At 40.1% G+C, this 20,007-nt stretch overlaps 1 protein-coding gene across 1 annotated transcript; it reads right to left on the bottom strand.

The window, feature by feature from the left end:
- Nucleotides 1–8,161: 8,161 nt before the first annotated feature.
- LOC102850272 (chromosome unknown open reading frame, human C7orf25) lies at nt 8,162–9,571 on the bottom strand. The gene has a single exon (XM_006900198.1). It carries the CDS (start codon nt 9,551–9,553, stop codon nt 8,285–8,287), a length of 1,269 nt encoding a protein of 422 aa, XP_006900260.1. The 5' UTR covers nt 9,554–9,571; the 3' UTR covers nt 8,162–8,284.
- Between the last annotated feature and the right edge of the window lie 10,436 nt (nt 9,572–20,007).

The raw sequence follows: 20,007 nt of genomic DNA, 5'->3' as shown, positions 1-20,007 counted from the left end.
GAATGAATGGAATTCCAAAATCTCTGTTGATGTTCACTGAAATAAAAAGATAAATAAATAAATAAAAATAAATTTTTTTTAAAAAGCTGGATTTTATGAAGAAGAATGTGGTATTAGCATAGAAGAAAGACTAATCAACAACTTGCAAGTTATGTAAATTAACACAACCTTTCTTGCTGGAAATGAGGACATGAAACACTTGTTACAGAAGATCAAAGGTTATAATTAGTCTTCAATGTGGATTATATCTCAACATCAAGAAGACAAAACTCCTCACCACCAGGCTGATAACATTATGGTAAGTGTAGAAAAAGACTGAAAATCAACGTATGAATCTTAATAGGATCCACAATCAACACCCTTGACACTTACAATCAAGAAATCAAATGAGGGGGTGTTAAATATAGAGTTGCACAATTTGATAGAGGGGTGAAGGAAATGGGAAGGATATTCTTTGAAAAACAATGTATACAAACTTTGCAAATATATCTCTATAAAAATTTATATTAAAAAAGAAATCAAAAGTCATATTGCATAGAGAAGGAAACTGAGAAAGCAATACCATTTACAATAGCTTGCATTGGGAAAGTCAGCTGTGAGGGACCTCTCAAGAGTACTGAAGTACAACGATGTCAGGCTGGAGACTAAGGTGCGCCTGATCCAGGCTATAGTCTTTGCAATTACGTGCTATGCATTGGCGAGTTGGACAGTGAATAGGGATGATAGAAAGAGAATTGATGCCTTTGAGTTGTGGTGCTAGAGAAGAGTGTTGAATATACCATGGACTGCTAGGAGAACAAACAGGTTTGTCCTGGAGAGGGTGAAGCCAGAATGTTCCCTGGAGTCAAAGATTCTGAAGCTTCATCTGATATACTTTGGGCATATTGCAAGGAGGGACTGGTCCTTGGAAAGGGACATCGTGTTTGGGAGAGTGGAGGAATGGCACAGGAGAGGAAGATCGATTCTGTGAGTGGAGTGGTTGGAATGAATGTGTTTGAGACAGCAAGGTTGGCACAGGATAGAACGGCCTTTAGGGCTCTTGTACATAGGGTCCCTAAGAGTCGCAAACTACTAGATGGCACATAACAACAACAACAACTACAAACTGAAATACTCGGGAATAAATCTGACTAGAAACAAAAGACAGGGAGCTCTGGTGGCCAAGAGGGAAGAAACTGCTGCAATCCTGAAAGCACATAGTTTGAGGCCACTTGCTGCTCTATGGGAGAAGAATGGACAAACTCCTCCCATACAATTCTCTGCTTTTGAAAACTCACTGTAGGATCAATTATGGATTGGTTCTAGCTGTACAGTACACAAAAACACAAAAGACATTTATCAAGAAAACTACAAAATACTACATCAAGAAACAATAGACTTAAAAAAATGGGGAAATGTTCCCTGCTCAGAGATAGAAAGACTCAATACAGTAAAAATGACAAACCTACCAAAGGCAATATATATGTTTAATGCAATCGCAATACATGTACCAAATTCTTTTCTCAAAGAAATAGAAAAGGCAAATGGCAAGCATATTGGGAAAGGAAAAAAGGCTCTGACTAAGCAAACCACTTCTGAAAACCAAGAATGAAGAGGCATAGCACTTCCTGATCTCAAAACTTTCTATAGAGCCGTGACAAAATAGCATGGTACTGGTACAATGATAGACACATAGACCAATGGAACAGATTTGTTGTTGTTTGGAACATATATCAATGGACCAGAATAGAGGACCCAGAAATTAACCCATCTACCTACAGTCAAGTGGTATTTCACAAGGAAACAAAACTTAACAAATAGAGAAATGACAACTTCTTCAAAAAATGGTGATGGAAAAACTGGACATCTACCTGCAGAAAGCTGAAGCATGAGTGACATCTGACACCATACACAAAAATCAACTCAAGGTAGATAACTGATGTAGAGATAAAGCCAAAACAATAAAGACCATAACAGACAAAATAAGACCAAACTTAGAATCCCTAGCTTATGGTATAAATAGGCTGTCAAATAAAGCCAAAAACGCACAGTCAGGAGAGGATAATATTGATGAATGGGGTCTTCTAAAGATAAAGTCCCTGTGTACATCAAAGCCTTTTTCCAATACAAAAGAAAAGCTACTGACTAGGGTAAAAAACATTTGCCAATGACATCTCAGACAAGGCTCTCATAACAAAAGTTTACAGAATAATAAAAGGGCTCTATAAAGAAAAGACTGGTAAACCAATCACAGAATGAGCAAAAGACAGGGTAAGACTTTTCACAAAGAAATAAATTCGGATGGTTAACAAACATATGAAGAAATGCTCAAAATCACTGGCTATCAGAGAAATGCAAATCAAAATAACATGATACCTTCTCACCCTAGTAGCAATGGCAAAGTTTAACAAGATAGCAAGTAATAAATGTTGGAGAGAATGTGAAGATATTGGAACTCTCTCATATGCTGTTGGTGGGATAGTAAAATGGCAAAATCACTCTGAAAGGCAGTTTGGCATTTCCTCAAAAAGCTGAACCTAGAAATGCCACATTGTCCAGCTATCCACTACTAGGAATATACCCTCAGGAAAATAGAACTGAGACACAAACAGAAATTTGTATACTGATGTTCATAGTAGCATTATTCACAGTATCAAGAATATGGAAACAACTCAAATATGCATCAACAAATGAATGGATTGAGAAATTGTAGTACATTTACACAATGGAATACTATGTAGCACTCAAGAACAAAGATTTTGAAAAATACTCTATAACATGAGAGAAGCTAGACAGCATTATGCTGAGTGAATTATTTTATTCTCATAAGGACAAATACTACATAAAACCATTATTGCAAATATAGAGTAACTAGTAAGATGTGGATAAAAGACCAAAGGGTGAAAGAATGTGGATAAAAGTCTAAAATGGGAGGGTGAGACGGACAGAGGCCTAAGGGGGGGGGGAGAGGGGAAAATCATTGGGTACAAGATTTTTGTGGGCAGAGGGAGGAGGTGAAGGAATTAGGATAGATCTAGTGGGGACCTGAAAAGATGGAGTAATAGTGGGCATAGATCAACGGTGATTAATTATATAAAACATAATGGTAATGGTCATATAAAACAAAATGTGAATGAAGGAATGCACAAAATACAATGTATATGAATGAAACACAATGTATATGAATCCTATATGCAAACCAATATAAGATTTATTAAAAAGGAGGTATTGCTTTAGGCAAGTCTGCTGTGAGAGACCTCTCTAGAGCACTGAAGAGCAATATCAGTTTAAAGAGTAAGTTTCACTTGACTCAGGATATGGTCTTTTCTATCACTGGCTATGCATTTGAGAGCTGGACCATGAGTAAGGATGACAGAAGAACTGATATATTTGATTTGTGGTGTTAGAAAACATAATTGAATATCCCATGGGCTGCTGAAAGACAGATAAATTTTCAAGGAAGTGCGACCAGAGTGCTCCTTGGAGATAAGGACAGTGAAGTTTCTTCTCAAATGCTTTGGACATACTGTTAGAAGGGGCAATTTCTTGAAAAGGGGCATCATGCTTGGGAAGGTGGAGGATCAGTGAAACAAAGTTTATCAACTGGATCAACTGACACAGAGACAGCAGAAATTTGTTTGACTTTGTCAGAGATGATGAGAATGACATAGGATGGGATAGGATTCAAATCTGTTTATAGGGTCAGTATGAGTCCTACTTAACTCAATAGCATGTAACAACAAGAAGTTATATACTGAAGGTGCTCTTATGGTGCACCTTAAGTTGCTAACCAAAAATACATCGTGGGCTGTTGGAATCCACAAAATCCTTCACTGGCAATTTCACCATTATGTTGTTCTTGTTAGGTACCACTGAATCCACTATATCTCACAGTGACCCTTTGAACAAGAGATCTGAACTTAGTCCTATATCGCACCATCTTCACCATCTCTGATAAGCTCAAGCCCATGGTTACTGTCACTGTGTCAATCCATCTTGTTGGGAGTTTTCTTTTCTTTTGCAAACCCTATACCATTTCCACTATGATGTCCTTTTCCAAGGACTGGCTCTACTTTGCCAACATGGCCAAAGTGTGAGATGAAGCTTCACCATCTAAGCATTATCTTGGTTACGCTTTCTCCAAGACAGACTTATTCATTCTTTTGGTAGCCCATGGGATACTGAGATGCTTTTTTCCAACTCAAAGGCAAAGGTTCTTTTTCTGTCATCCTTACTCATTGTCCAACTTTCAGATACATAGGGAGTAACTGAAAAGACCATGGCGTGGACCAGGCATACCATACCTCACTCTTTAAACTAGTATCACTGCTCTTGAGTACTATGGAAAGGATCCTGAGAGAGATTTTTCCAACACAATGTACATTTTGGGTTTTGACTGCCCCACCACCAGGCTAATAAGCATAATGATAGATGGAGAAGAGATTAGTAAAGTCTAGCTTCTTAAATGATTTGCTCAGCATGTACATTGAATAGGTGCAAAGAAAGGATACAATTCTGACCCACATCTTTTCTGATTTTAAACCATGTAATGTTCCCCTGCTCAGTTCAGACAATAGATATTGGTTTCACATGAGCACAATTAAGTGTTCCAGTATTCCTATTCTTCTCAGTGTTAGTCATAATTTGTTATAATTCACACAAATAACTTTTCATAGTCAGTAAAATGCATGTGAACATTTTCATTCTCTGCTTCCACCCATGATCTATATGGCATCAGCATTGGTATTCCTTGTACCATAGCCTTTTCTGAATTCAGCTTGAATTTCTGGTAGTTTCCTATTCATGCAATTTTCCACCGTTTTTAATAATCTTACAGCTTCAGAAGCCTAACAGAAAGTTGCTATGAGTTGGAATCAACTCAATGGTAGTGAGGTCAATATATCTTAGAAAAATCAGAGGTGCAGCATATAAATCTACATACCCATTAATAGCATGCCACTATTTAAATAGCAAATACACTGACACCACTTAAGTGGCTATGAATGAATGAGGGACACTATGGTATATAACATATAATGTTACATAATTGTTGTTAGGTGCCGTTAAGCAGACTATGACTAATATGACTAATACCGCTTCTGTGAACAACAGACTTGAATCTCGTCCTATTTTGTGCCCAAATACTAAGAAAATAACAAAGCATACAAACCCATATCAAATGGATGAACCTTGGGGAAATGATGGATTAAATCAGTCAGTCATAAAAGGACAGATACAGGAATCCAAGAGGGACGGCTTAATCATAGGGTCATACAGTTTTATGGATGGAAGGAGGGATGGGTAAAGGAGAATGATCTAGTGTGAAAAACAATGTATATTAACGTGATCAACTTTGTATATAAACCAGTATAAAAGAGGTAAGAAATTTTTAAAAGTTGCTCACCTATTTTAGCCTTAGTTTCTTCTCCAACAATTAATCTAAGCATTTGCTTTTTAAAAAAAAAAAAAAGTTGCTCAGCTCAATTTGTTAAAAAAATAAAGTTTCACACAGAAACATTCTTCGATGGTAATTAGGGGTGTGTGTTGGGGAGAGTACTGAATATCCCATGGGCTGACAAAAGTTCTCCTTGAAGGAAGTGCAACCAGGGTGCTCCTTAAAGGCAGGGATGGTGTACTGTGGTCTCTTACACTTTGGGCATGCAGCTAAGTGTGGGCAGTCCTTGAAAAAAAGACACCATGCTGGGAATGGTAGAGGTTTAGAGAGAAAGACCCCCAATGAGTTGGCACAGCAACTGTTATAATGGGCTTGAGTTTATCAGAGATGGTGAGGCTGGTGTAGAATAGGACAAAGTTCAGATCTGTTGTTCATATGGTCACTGAGTCAGTCTTATAGCACTACGACACTGGATGGTGTTTAACAACCACAAGGGTATGAAGGTAAGACAGTAAATCATTAAGTGTTGTTAAGTACCACTGAGTCAACCAAGACTCAATGCAATCCTATGAACAATGGATCTGAATCCTTTCCTATCCCGTGTTGTTTATCATCAAGTAACGACTGACTCATAGCTGATTGTCTAGTGGGTTTTCATAGGTAGTATATTACATGGGAGGAGACTGCCCATCTTTCTTCCTCAGAGCAGCTGGTGGATTCAAACCACATGCCTTTGGATTGGCAGCATAACTTCTTACTCCTAAGCCATCAGTAGTAGTAACCTGTGTAGGAAGAAAGTCAGCACAAAATGATCAAGGTAAAGGAAGACAATGGGAGAATCCTAAAAGTTAAAGACAACAGAGGTAAATGTTATTAGATATGTACCTCAGCAATAATAATAATAATCTCAGTGAGTATACTGAGACATGCAAATTGAACAAGTATGGGGAATACACTGAATGGGATTACCCACACAAATATGTTAAAGTCTGACAGAGGTTACTTCTGCATATATAATTTCCATGTGCCGCAAAGGCATCCATGAATGTAAGAGCACACAGGGGTAGTTAAGAAGACTTCATCATAATCAAGTACTTTGACAGATTGAGTGGCTAGGTCTAAGGGCTCAGGACCATAATCTTAGAGAACATCAAGGTGACCTAGCACATTGTTGAGTAATGATCAAAACTTACATAAGCAGCCATGTGAGGTAAAAATGTTGGTCTTTCCCAGTCTGCAGCAAAAAAACAAAAAATACATTTAAAAAAATTAGTCCAGACTAATGACCCACCAAAATGTCAATCTTCATGACTCTAAGCCAAGAAGTAAATGGTACACAAGTACTGTTATAGATTTTTTCTAAGAGACAGCAGAAGGTTCTGAAGAGAATGAGTAAAGAATTTGGGAAAAGTGTCTAAATTATTTAAAAGACAAACACACATGCCCCCTCAAACTCAGAAGTCTTATAAAACTAGTAGAATCCCCTATGATCATTACTTTATGATATCCTTCGTGTATGTAATGGAACTCATCCCTGTGGCTCAACTTTCAGTCAAATAGAAGATAGGTCTATAAGGTGATTAAAAAACCCAGGAGGGTTAATTTGGTCTTTAGAATAATCAAAAGGCAAGTAGTTTTCTAAAGTTTAGAAAGTTGGAAATGAGAGGATTAATGGAAATGGAAAACAAAGGAAAGAAGTAGAATGATAGTTGTTAAATTGTAGAGATTGTAATTATTGCTATCAATAAACTGTCAATGGAAATCAGATTTGTGCTGGAAACTTTTATCCAAATCACAATATTGTTATGTATTGTTGAATTGGGACCAATTCATAGCTGACCCTCCAGTGAATTTTTAGAGGTAGTAAACTGCAAGGGAGAAAGAAGATTGCTCACCTTTCTTCCAAAGAGCAACTGCTGATTCAAACTGTATACCTATTGGTTTCTTGTACTTAAAACCCCTGAAATTATAGGGAGCTCTGGTGGCCTAGTGGCAAGAAGCTATGCTATACTCTCGAAGGTGCATAGTTCAAATCCACCAGCTGCTCCGCTGGAGGAGGGGCAATATCCTCCTGTGCCAGTCAGATCCAACTTGATAGTATACAATAACAATAAAAAAGAAATCTGAAATTATCTCAAAATGTTTTGCATAATTCCGTTTCAATTTATTAAAGCTAGTTTTACCTGTTTCAGAGCAAGTGTAGATTGCTTTCACAAAGGTAAAAAATCCTAAAGCTTACATTATCAGAATTTGTTTTCATTCTCCTGTATTAAGTTATTGCTGTTGGTGATTGCCATTGAGTTGAGCACAACTCAGTGACCCTATGAAAATAAAGGCCTGAAGCCTTTTAAAAAGTTCATAGATTTTCAGAGGCATGCTGTTTAGGAATATACCCAGTAGAAAGAGAATGAGCATCCAAATAATGTTTCTTTTCATTGATAAGTGACCATAACTTACAAATTTAAAATTAACTATAAATCATTTTCTCCCAACCTCAACTCACATCAACTGACAAACCAATACAATGAAAAATAAGCTTGGAAGTTCTCTTCAAATAGTTATTGCAAGATGCAAGGTAGACCTATTCCATGAAATGTGACTATCTATGGGGGAAAGGGAAGACAATATAAACCTAATTAAGCAAATCAATAAAACTATTGCAATATAGCTAAGTTTTATGTACATTTTTATTTTTAATTGCTATTGCACAGATATTTGAGAAATAAGGTTTTCCTGGTTTTTGTACCTTAGGGGATTATTTCAATTTAGACAAGACCCAAAAAATTGTTTTAAAAGTTCTAAGTCATTATTTTTATTAAAGACTTTTTTTCTCATCCCTCTCAATTTAGATGGAAAGATTCAGCCTTTTGTGTGCAGATAATTTATTTCCATGGAAATGTTTAAAGGATATCACTGGCACTCACTGTAGGCCGTAGAGTCTTCTGGTAAAGGGGTAGCTAGGACCTCTTTGCTCTCAGTAAGTGCTCTGGGCTGATGGATAAAGACACTAAACCTAACACCTTGGTTGTTAGCAGCTCTCACAAAACCACTATTTGCAGTCGTTGTGATGGCTTTTAGGGTGTCTCCTGTTCCAAAAATGGTGAGTGAACGGTTATTGATTTTTGAACTAGTCACTAGTTTCAAGGAACGCTCAGAAGGTTGGTCCGGAACCACACAGATTCGCTTAATTAGCATAGCAGCCCTCTCTCTCTCCCCAGGTCCTCCTAGGGTATCTAGAATAGACTGAAAATCCTTGACAGCAGATTCACAAGCAAATAACTCTTTGTCCTTCATAAATGTCTCTAGCTGAGGTAGAACTTGTTCTTTCCTCTCCTGTTCTGCTTGTTCTGTGAGTACTTTTTCTTTGAAGATAAAGTGACAACCTCCATAGCTTAATGCAGATACATAAGTAATTAAAGTAGTAATGTCCAGATTTACTCTTTTGCACACATCAACCTTAATCTCTGTTGGAAATGCAACACTTGCAAGTATGTTTGCTCGGTCCACTCTGGTCACCTGCAAAAGTTCGGGGCCCTCGGCATCTGATTCACTGTCACTCAGCTGGAGCTCTTCAGGGTGACCTAACAGAGAATTAACCGCCACGATGTCTCCTCGCACAGATATGCCCATTTCTGTCAGTTTCTCTGCCATGGGGCTTGAGATACTGTTGTAAAAAGCAAAAACAATGTGAGGGTTGCTATACTGCACTGGCTGCTGGTGACTGGCCTGGAGGAAGTCTTCTGCCTGTTCAATAATGCTTTTGTCACCATACTGGCCTCTGCCCAGCCAAATGTTATGCAGTGCTTCAGCTTTTCGGCCAATGGCTTTCACCCAAGTATGACCACCATTTGCAACGACATCCACCACAAGGGTCTGCTTTTCTCCCAAGGTGTCCATGTAACCAAACACATGAAGAACACTAACAACTTCTTCCAAGTTTTCTGCTGTTTCCACAATGGCTCGTAAGTGTGTTAGATTCGTGCTCTGTAAATGGGATTCTTTAATAGCTACTTTCCCAGCTTCTACTTTTTGTAAGAATTTTAATTCTGCTTTCAATTTGCTGCACAGCTTTGCACCACCTTCTATGCCACATTTTCTTGATCTAGAAAGGGATTCTGCCCTCTTGATTAGTTCCTTGGCTATAGCTATCCGTTCACAGAGCATGGAGTGTGCAGACATGCTGAAAGCATTATTCCTTTCCTGTGAAAGAAAAAAACAAGCCAAATATGAATAGTCAGAAAATTACTGCAATCCGTTCTTTACTTATAGTCCAAAACTTTGTAGAAACAAAATTGTTCTACCTGACTAGGAACCTGATGAAAGCTAGGGAAAGGATAAACTGTAACTTTTTAGCCTTCATTGTTGTTATGTACCGTTTAATTGCAACTGACTCATAGCTAACTCTCCAGAGGCAGTAAGAAAGGAGACTACCCACCTTTCTCCCCTGGAGTGGCAGCACAACTTCCTATCATTGCTGTTGCTATTAGGTGCCCATTAGTCGATAACAAATCATAGCTATCCTATGAACAGCTGACATGAATCCTGCCCTATCCTGTGTTATCCTCACCATCTCTGACACACTAGAGCCCAATGCTGAAGTCACCATGTCAATCTATCTCGTTGGAGAGTCTTCTTCTCCTTAACTGACCCTCCAAATGTCCAACATGACATCCTTTTCCAAGAATAGCCTCACCTACCTACATACATGTTCAAAGTATTAAAGAGGAAGCTTCACCATTTTTGCCTGGCTGCATTTTCCCCAAGACATAGCTGTTTGTTCTGATATTTATTTAGAATTCCATTTCTTCAGCTGGAAGACCATGGAGTCCACAGCAGGAGTTTTCCCACATGGTAGCCGGGGAAATGATTACATTTACAGCTTTACTCTTGTAAATTTTCACTGCAGAGAAGGTAAGACACGAACTTAAGAGTGAATAAAAATATTTATGCAGACTAACTTGGTAAGCACATTGTTCTAACCAAGAGTGTCCTTCCAAATCTCACCCTTTCCTCTTCCATGAGTTGTCTCCTTTTAATCTGCTGCCTCGCGACTTCTCAGCGGTACACACACTAAGGAACCAAGGGGGCATCTAATGTCAACCAAGCGCATCTGCAAAGACTGAAGGAGACCCTCGGCTTGACTTCCACTTCCACTCTGAAAAAAACAAACCAAACTTCTAAAATTCCACCACGCGGGGCCGCGTAGGACGCTGGTCGACAGCGGCGGGACCTCCCAAGTGGACGCGCCGGGACTGCCCGGTCCACTGACACCGAAAGGTCCGCAGGCCGAGAAAGCTCCAAGCACCCCGCCACACACAGAGGCTACCGCAGGGCGGAGCGGGCGCTGCCAACACCGCCCTCCAGGCCTGGCCCCCGAGGGCGCCCGCGCTCCGGAGCGCCCCGCACCCCTTCCTTACTCCTTCACCCGCTTCCCGCTGGAGGCGCCAGGGAAGGGGCGCGAGCAGGCGGACGCACGCACCTCTCCCGGAGCCTCCCGGAACCCTCTCCCGGCGGCGCACCTCACTTCCACCGCCCAACCTCTCCCTGCGTGCCCGCGCCGCCGTCTCCCGCGCCGCCTGGTACCGTCCCGCCGCCGAGCACCGCGCCTACGTCTCCCAGGGGGCAGCGCGCCTGCGGAGGGGCTGACGTGGGGCGGCAGCCATGCTGCTGCTGCTGCAACCATCGCGGGGAGCGCGCCAAGGCGGAGCTTTCAGTGCTGGCTTGGCGTTCTGTGGCCTAGTGATAATGAACTGCGCTGCCAACCCAAAGTCAAGCGATACTAATCCACAAGCCGCTCCGCGAGAGGCAACAAAATGCACTCTCAATTGAGATTTGTTATGTGTTCCTCTGAACCCTTCTCACTTCACCACCTCTGACATATGTGACCCCATTGTCACAATCACTGTCTCATCCAGGGTCTTCCTGACCCTCTTTCTACCTTTCTAAGCATAATTTCTTTCTTCAAGGACTGGTCCCTCCTGGCAACATGCCCAAAGTATGTGAGACAGAGCTTCAAAATCCTTGCCTCCATGGAGCAACCTGGTTTAACCCTCTCCAATATAGACCTGTTTGCTCCCTTGGCAGTTTATGGTATGTTCAGTACTCTTATGTGGCACCACAGCTCAAGGGTTTGATCCTTCTTCTGTCATCCTTAGTCACTGTCCACCTCAGATGCATAGCAAGCAATGTAGAAGACCATGGTATGGATCAGACACACCTTAGTCTCTAGACTGACATTGTTGGTCCTTGATTTTTCCCAGTGCATCTCCTCTTTTGATTGTCTGACTGCTGGTGCCAAGAATGTTGACTGTGGATCAGAGTAAGATCATTAATCATCTCAATCTTTTCTCCGTCTATCTTAATGCTTCCTGTTGGCCTATGATGTGTTTTCTTGATGCTGAGCTGCAATCCATATTAAAGGCTGCAGTCCAGTCTTCCTCAGTTTCTGAAAGTAAGGTTGTGCAGAAGTCATGCTGTGGATAAGTCTTGCCCCAATCCTGATGCCACACTCTTCTTTATAAAGTCCAGTCTTCCAAATAATCTGTTCATCATATAGATTGAGAAGGTATGGGGAAAGGATACATCCCTGACACACTCCTTTATTTTGAACCATGTAATGTAAATGCACTTGCAACTAACAGTCTCTGAAAACCTGCACGAGGGTCAGCTATAAACTATGAGTTGCACTAATTCACAAATCTGGGGCAGTTCCTTCACGGGAAAAAGATGGGACAGCCTCTTTCAGATTAGACTTCGGAGACTTTGACACAGGATCACAAATGGAGTCAGGATCCACTCAATGGCAATGAGTTTGAGTGGCTAAAAAATTACCAATGGGCTAATTCAGTGCCTCAGCCCCACCCTATTTCCCCACATCAAGGTAGAGTATGTGTAGAACAGGTACTGAACAAGGATTGGGAAAACAACTGGGTTATATTTAAGTTTCTCTTGCTCTACCCAAGTTTATATCCCTATCTAGTGTCAAGTTTTAAAATCTCTTTTGGTCCATCTTTATAGATAGAACAAACTAAAGCCTTGTGAAAGGCAAGGCAGCTAAGTAGGCTTTTAAATGGTAGCAGTGGGATTTGTAACTTCATGCCAAAAACTTGCTTCACCATTAGAGTGTGGACAAAGAAATCAATTACTTCCTTCGAACTGTATAGTAGTATAGCATTATCCAAAGTCATCCAGAAGTCTTTAAGACAGCAAAGCTCATTTTAAAATTTATTTTTGTAAGTTAGTTATGAATGCTTGCTCCTTTCCAAAAATCTTGAATATAAAGAATGGGTAGAGGGTGATGGGCGGGAACCACCAACAAAGAACAAGGGAGATGTTAACACAAAGTCTGCTCATTGACCCCAGAAGAGCCAATCTTGATGACAAAGATTGGAATGGGAAAAGCTGGGACTTTTAAGAATACCATAATACAGAAGACAGGGGAAATGAGCTCCCCAAATTAATTTTCTTGAAACTGCAGGGGTGGACCAGGAAGAGTGTGAGTTTTTATAATATATTCTATTGTTCTCCTTAGTGGCTATGTCTAGACTAGTTTGTCTGGCCTTCAATATTCCAGTTGGTGGCAGTTTCACATTGTGATTTAAGCAGAGTAACTCACAACCAGAGATTATAGAAACGGATGGAAAAGGACAACAAAAGGGCTTTATTTTGCTAACTCCACCAGAATGAGAAAGTCCTTTTTCCACCTTAGATATTATACAATGTTACTTCCCTTAGTACAGAACCATTATTATATCCATTAGTTGTAAAAGCTTATCATAATGTTGTTAGTTTTCTATTACTTTGTCAGTTGCAATGACTGCAGACACATTTCTGAAAAAGGAGTCTTAACATTTAAACAGTGCTCTATAGTGAGCTCTTGTGACAGTCTGTAATGAGTTGTGTTTCTGACCTTTGAATCCACAGCTAGTCAGCAGAGAAAGGTGGTGCTAAGTACCTAGGAATCCCATGTATGCAGAGTGGAAATGCTCCATACATAGGGTTTTCAGTTATCTTCAGAAGCAGGTGTCTCTAATGGCTCATTATTTTATCTTCTCAGCAACTGTGATGGTTGTGTGTCAACTTGATGAAGCCATGATTCTTTGGTTTGGTAGCATCTCCATGATCAGCTTTACTACTCTACCAACTGAAAGGGATTTCCCCATTGATCTATACTGAATACATATGGATCTGTAACAAACCTCTTCAGCTTTCTGCATACTCTGGACCCTGTAACTGGCTCTCATTTGTCCTCTGGTTCTCAGGACCTGAGACAGTGGCATGCTGTACTGCTTGCCAAATTTTGGGATTCATTAGTTTCTACACTGTGAGGCAGATGCTTGCAGTCTGACCAGCTGATCTTGAGTTCATGAGCCCCTGCATCTGCCAAAGTCAGAATACTCCGACCTGAGATCTGACCCACAGACTTGGGACTTGCTAACCTCTATAATAATAGAAGGATCTCAGATAAGTGCAGTTAGTGTTACACGTTGCACCAGAGGCAGCAGTTCAAATCCAGCTGCTGCTCCACATGAGAAAGCTGAGCAGTCTCCTTTCAAAAAGATGTACAGCCTCTGAAACTGGATGGAGGTTCTCAATGAGTTATACAGTGTACTCAGCAGCAGTGAGTTTGGTTTTGTTCTGCTAGAAAAATCAGCCTCAGATATTAACCTAAAAAGTAATAGGTGACTCAGAGAGGCTACTGGAATGCAGCCAGATTTGTACTTATGGAGCAGTTAGCAGAATTGAGAATACTGCCTACGGAAAGGAATACAGTATCAAAGAGCAAGTGATGAACAAAGCAGGGTCCCAGAGAGGCTTTGAAACAAAAGGAGGCTGGAAAATAGGAAGAAGAAAGGGATCAGCAATGCAAAGCTGAAAATGGAGATTGCTTGAAACTCTACATAAAGAACACACAGGTCTTCTCTTCCATCTGCTGTTGGACAACTGCTCATCTTTCTCCTGGCAGTAGCTTATACTGGGGATGGGGGTAGCAGTCTTCCCAAATAAAGGCTGGAGAAAGATGCCATAAGTAATGATGAAATGCCACCAGCCTTTTCTCTGGCTCCTACAATATACCCTCTTCCCCAACCTTTATCTAAAGAAATTAAATCGTACCCCAGTAGGATTTGAGCCCTCCTTAAAAAGTATTCCCAAACTTTTGCTTACAAAGTAATCTCAGAGACATTTTAGCCATGGGAAAAATTAATTTTTTTAAAGGAATGGGCAGAATTTATTGGAAAAAATGAAAAATTCTGCTAGAAAGAAAACAAACAAGAAAATTAAAAAGCAAAAATTTAAAGGTCAGGAATCTAAGAACTTTACAAAGTAAAGCAATATGAGGAGACTTTACAAAGAAATAATACTAGAAAATTTACCACATCAAATTCTACAGTGAAAGGGTCTACATAAGTGGTATGTTAAGAAATCCACATAGGGGCACACTGAAATTTTTTAACAGTGGGGATGAAAACAAAATAGTCCAAGAGATTTTGAATTCAAGGGAGGTTATAAAGAATTTGAACTTATACAATAGCAATAGTTCTTTCATTAGTGAACACTGGAATATAGAAGTGGGGTAAATAAGGGTGCTCTGGTGGCCTGGTGGCAAAGAAGCTGCACTGCAATACCCAAGGCTCATGGCTCAAATCCACCAGATGCTTTCCTGGGGGAGGGACAATCTCCTCCTGAGCCAGCTGGATCTGACTTGACGGTATGTGAAAGTAGAGAAAAACCAAACCAAACAAACAAAGCACAACTGGAGTAAATAATGCCTTCAGTCAATTAAAGGAATGATGATTAAAAACAATTTGGAACATGCCCCTAACTTAAACTAGAAAAATACAGAGGGTTATCAGGTGTTAGCAAGACAGCTGATTATACAATGCTTGAGGAAAACAGTAGGCAGTGAGTTTTAGGATTCTGTTGGAAATATGACAATGAAAGCCACCAAAACTAAGCAAACAAAAATGAGGCAATTCTCAAAGTAGCATCATTCCCAAGAAACAAAAACCAATTATACTGTATAGGGATTATAGTAACAATACACACAAAACCACAGTGAGAAAAACATTGTGATCTAATTGAAGATGGCAAAAGGGAAGTAAGGCTGGTATCAAGAGTTCTATATCCTCATCTAGCAGAATACAGTTTGTATACAGGAACTAATCATGAATCAAGCAGTAGCAATGCTATACAAGACTAACATTTTGAAATACTGGGATAAGTACTTGCTGAAATACTTTAAAAAACAAACTGTCTAAAATGTATTTGGAAGTTAGACAATGAATAAGCATGAAAAAATCAAGTTGGGGTTTTTAGACTATTCCATGGGGTGCCAAAAGTAAAAACTACTATGCCTTGAAAAAGTTGCAGCCTGTGCATTCCTTGGAGGAAACAGCAGTGAAACTCCATCTCAACATACTTTGGGCATGTTATTAGGAAAGGCCAATCCTAGAAAAAGGACATTAAGTTTGGAAAAGGTGATAGAGAACTCTTGATACCAGCCTTACTTCCCTTTTGCCATCTTCAATTAGATCATAGTGTTTTTCTCACTGTGGTTTTATGTGTATTATGACTATATTCCTTATACAGTATAATTGGTTTTGGTTTCTTGGGAATGATGCTACTTTAGTTAAAGAGGGGAAGAAGACCTTCAATAAGATGGACTGACATAGTGACTGTACTGGTGGGTTTGAGTGTGTAGAGATGAGGATGGCACAGGACAGGAGGGTTCAGAGCCACTGTTCATAGGTTCTCTTCAGGTCTTAGTCAACTTGATAGCATTTAACCATGATCATAAGGGACAGAGAAGAACCACACCACAGTCCCAAGACTATGATCTTTTTTTTTTTTAAGTAAATGTTTATTTTATACTGGCTTGGTTACAAAGTTCATATACACTGTTTTTCCATACTGGATCTTTACCATTTCCTTTACCCACCCCTCCCTCTGCCCATCAAACTGTGCAACCCTATGATTAAACTCCCCCACCCCTTTGTTCCTACCTTTGCCCCCTTGGATCTTCATATCCTTTTTACAAATTAACTATTTCTACAATAATGGTCTTATATAGTATTTGTAACTATGGGACTGAGTTAGTTCGCTTTGCATAATGTGCTCCAGTTTCTCCCAAGTTAGGTAGTGATTTACAAAATCATTGTTCCTGCATGCTGTCTGTGTATTCCATCATGTGAATGTACCACAATTTCTCAATCCATTTGATTGTGGAAGGACATTTGGGCTGTTTCCATTATCTTGAGATGGTGAATAAGGCTGCTATGAACACTGGAGTACAAATCTTCATTTGTATCTCAGTTCTAATTTTTTCAGGGTAATATTCCAGGCCGTCAAATAGCTGGTTTGCATGGAATTTCTATGTTCAGCTTTTGCAGGAAATGCCAAACTGCCTTCCAGAGTGGTTGCACCATTTTACAATCCTACCAACAGTATATAAGAGTTCCTATCTCTCCACATCCTCTCCAGCATTTATTACTTGCTGTCCTATTAAACTTTGCCACTGCTACTGGGGTGAGATGATATCACATTGTTGTTTTGATCTGCATCTCTCTTATTAACTAAGGCTGTGATCCTTACAGAAGACTGTCACAGCTTTCTCTTTTTAAAGACTGCAGTGCATTACTGGCTCCGTAAGTTCCTTGAGAGGGCTGAGGACTCAAGGAGCCCTGAATTGAGAGATCCCTGTTAGGCTAAACATTAGTACAGTACAAGACCATTAAAATATTTGCAGGAAACGAAGATTCTAATCTTAGAAAATTACCAACACTTGCATGTTCTCTGGCAATCTGTGAATATTTTATTCTTTATAGTGGGAATTACAGACAGCCTGCACTGGGAAGACACCAAATAAGAAAGGTAGAAGTACTGAAGTAGCAGTTTTGCACTCCAAAGAGTTGAGTGAATGGGTGAACTCTTTTGCTGTCCCCTTAAAAACTGGAGCCCACTCAATGTGTTTACAAAAATCAAAATTCTTCCTCTTCCTCATTTCCCCCTTTCTCAACCCTTGCACTTCAATGTATATATATTTTAAAAAATTTCTTGTTTGCTAATAATTGTCTTATAAATGTTTTCTTAAAAAAGTCAATTCAGTAAGGAACTAATACATTAAAAGGACAGGGTAACTAGAGATAAACTTTACAAGGAGGAAATGACAAACAGGACTTTAAGTAGGTGGGGCTAGAGGAGACAGTCTAGCTACCAAGTTTAAGAATACTGTGATAACTGACATTTTAAAAGAATGAAACCAAAAAATGGGACAAAGGAAAAGTGTTGCACGCAGCTTCATTTGGAATCGGACTTCATATTTAATGGCAATACGAGGATATTAAATTGACTATGGAATCTGATCTGTTAGCCAATTATTTATTTTATTGCTTCTACCAACCAGTGAAAATCAACATGTAATTTCTTTGTCTTAACTGTATTTACTTTTCTCTTGATTTGTCTACGTCTCTAGTTTTTAACTTAACATTGAAAATTACCTTAACAATCTCATCAAGGAGTCCGCCACCGCCCTGCCCCGCCCCCCCCGCCCCCTTTCAAGGAGTAGATACTGGACAAGGGCTACAAGATGATGGTGGGGCCCTGGCTCTGCTTGACCACCAGCACGTCCACATTCGTCTGCCTGTCCACAGATTAAGGCCTGCCTGGCACTCACAGGGACAAATGGAAAGAACGTCAGAGGGAGGCAGGCTGCCAAGCAGGGTCCCTGTGCACCCAAACTGACCACAGGGAAGCTGGGCCAACTGTAGCTATGATGCTGCCTGACATGGGGATGGCAGGGTACCTTGTGCCAAGACCCCTGCCCCATTGGACACCCAGGATACTTAAGGGTCAGTCAACCCTTTCCTCAGTCCGTACCAGCAGAGGTTGGGAGAGAGAAACCTCTGGAATGCAGGAATGGCTCTTTCTTGCTCTCCCAGGAAAGGAATTGGTGTGGGAGAGTAAGGAATGTGATCATCTAGGAACAGTATCAGACAGCAGGCTTCCTTCCCTCTCCCAGCCTCCTGACAGAGGAGCCCAAGGACCCTAGAGGAAGTCACTGAGACTACCAAATCTCTTGTCCTTCCTCTTCGTATTCACCGCCCACCCCTGGCAACTCCTCCCTAATTCAGAATTCCATCTCTTTTCTCTAAACCCTGACTACCATTCTCTCCCTCCCCCTAAACTTCCTAACAGGGCTGCGAGGCACAGTTGTGCAGGCTGTACACTATACAAGGACATGTCATCCAAGGCACTGCCACGTGCATCCTGGACCTGAATATCCATTGCAACAGATTTCCATGTCCTGAGGAAGAGGTGCCATCCTCATATTCACAAAGGCTCCTAGGGGCTTACAGTGGACCTGCATCATAAATCCATGTAGAAGGAACCCTACCCTGCTTTCCTTAGGGGTCTCTTTGAAGATAGCAAGGGGACGCTTGACTAGTTTTAACTGGGGAACTGGTTCCTTTCCTGCACAATAACCTCTAACCTGGACACCCCCAGTATTAGGTGGAGAAGAAAAGACAGGGGTGCCTCCACTACGCCTCTGAAAGTCCCCAAACCCTGCCCTCCTAAGAATCTCTGGAAGCAGTACTGTATCTCTCTAAGGCCTGTTCCCACACTAAGTGTATTTACAAATCTCTAAGAATGTGTTTCATATATATACTAAAATATATTCTATTGTGAGAAGTGAAGCCTACACAATATATTGTTTTTAAAGCAAAGAAAGAAAACACAAGACTTAAACAAATCCAAAGACAGTTAAAGTATAAATGTTCTTAACCATGTTAAGCCTCTCATGTGTATGACTATGAAGATCATTCCTTTCAATATGTATTACCTAAAAAGCAGTGGGTTTCCAAGGTTTTTCATTTATCATCTATGAAAGGTCATAAGGAGAAAAAAAACAAACCGATGCTCTGAAGAAAACATCTTGATACAGGGGACTAAACTTGTCATCTCCCATCTCTCCTAAGCATTTGCACTCTATACCAAGATATGGGTGGATGGTCCAGGGATGGTGGCAAGTAGCTAACCCGGGAATTACTTAAAAATGTTCCAAGAATGGTTCTTTTACTCCTCAATTTAGTAGAAAGCTTAAAATATTTTAAAACAGCTAAATCAATGGAATTATTTACTCTTCCCACATGGTGGTAAAAATGATGTTCAAATATTCACCCTATGTTTGGAGTCAGATTAATGGCATGCTTTCATTCTTCTAAGGTGTCTTAAAAATACCTAAAAAAACATATTTAAGTGAACAATGAAATTGCAGAATTCAGACATCCTATTTACAGGGACGGTTCTATTACAAAAGAGTACATTAATGTGAGACAGCCTTAAATCATAAGCTTAACTCTTAAAGTATTAGTATTTTATTTCCAGTATCCTGCTTATTATTGGGTTTAAAAAGGTCCTGTACAATCTGGAGAGGAAGGGCTCCTTTTAAAACACATTTACTTTCTTTTAGTGGAGAAACCAATTTTTAATCACTTACACAGTATTTCAGTAAGCCAATGTGGCTTAGCACTCACTCTTATCTTTTGTGCAATCTTGCAAAGTTTCAAGGCATTTCACTACCTTAAGGGATCTGAAAAACAACTACATTCTTATTTAGTTTATTCTACAGATGC

This window comes from Elephantulus edwardii, unplaced genomic scaffold (assembly GCF_000299155.1).
Source record: "Elephantulus edwardii isolate Elephantulus edwardi_28Jun2011 unplaced genomic scaffold, EleEdw1.0 scaffold00276, whole genome shotgun sequence".
In the NCBI taxonomy this organism is placed as follows: Eukaryota; Metazoa; Chordata; class Mammalia; order Macroscelidea; family Macroscelididae; genus Elephantulus; species Elephantulus edwardii.
This window is presented reverse-complemented; position numbering and strand designations above follow the sequence as displayed.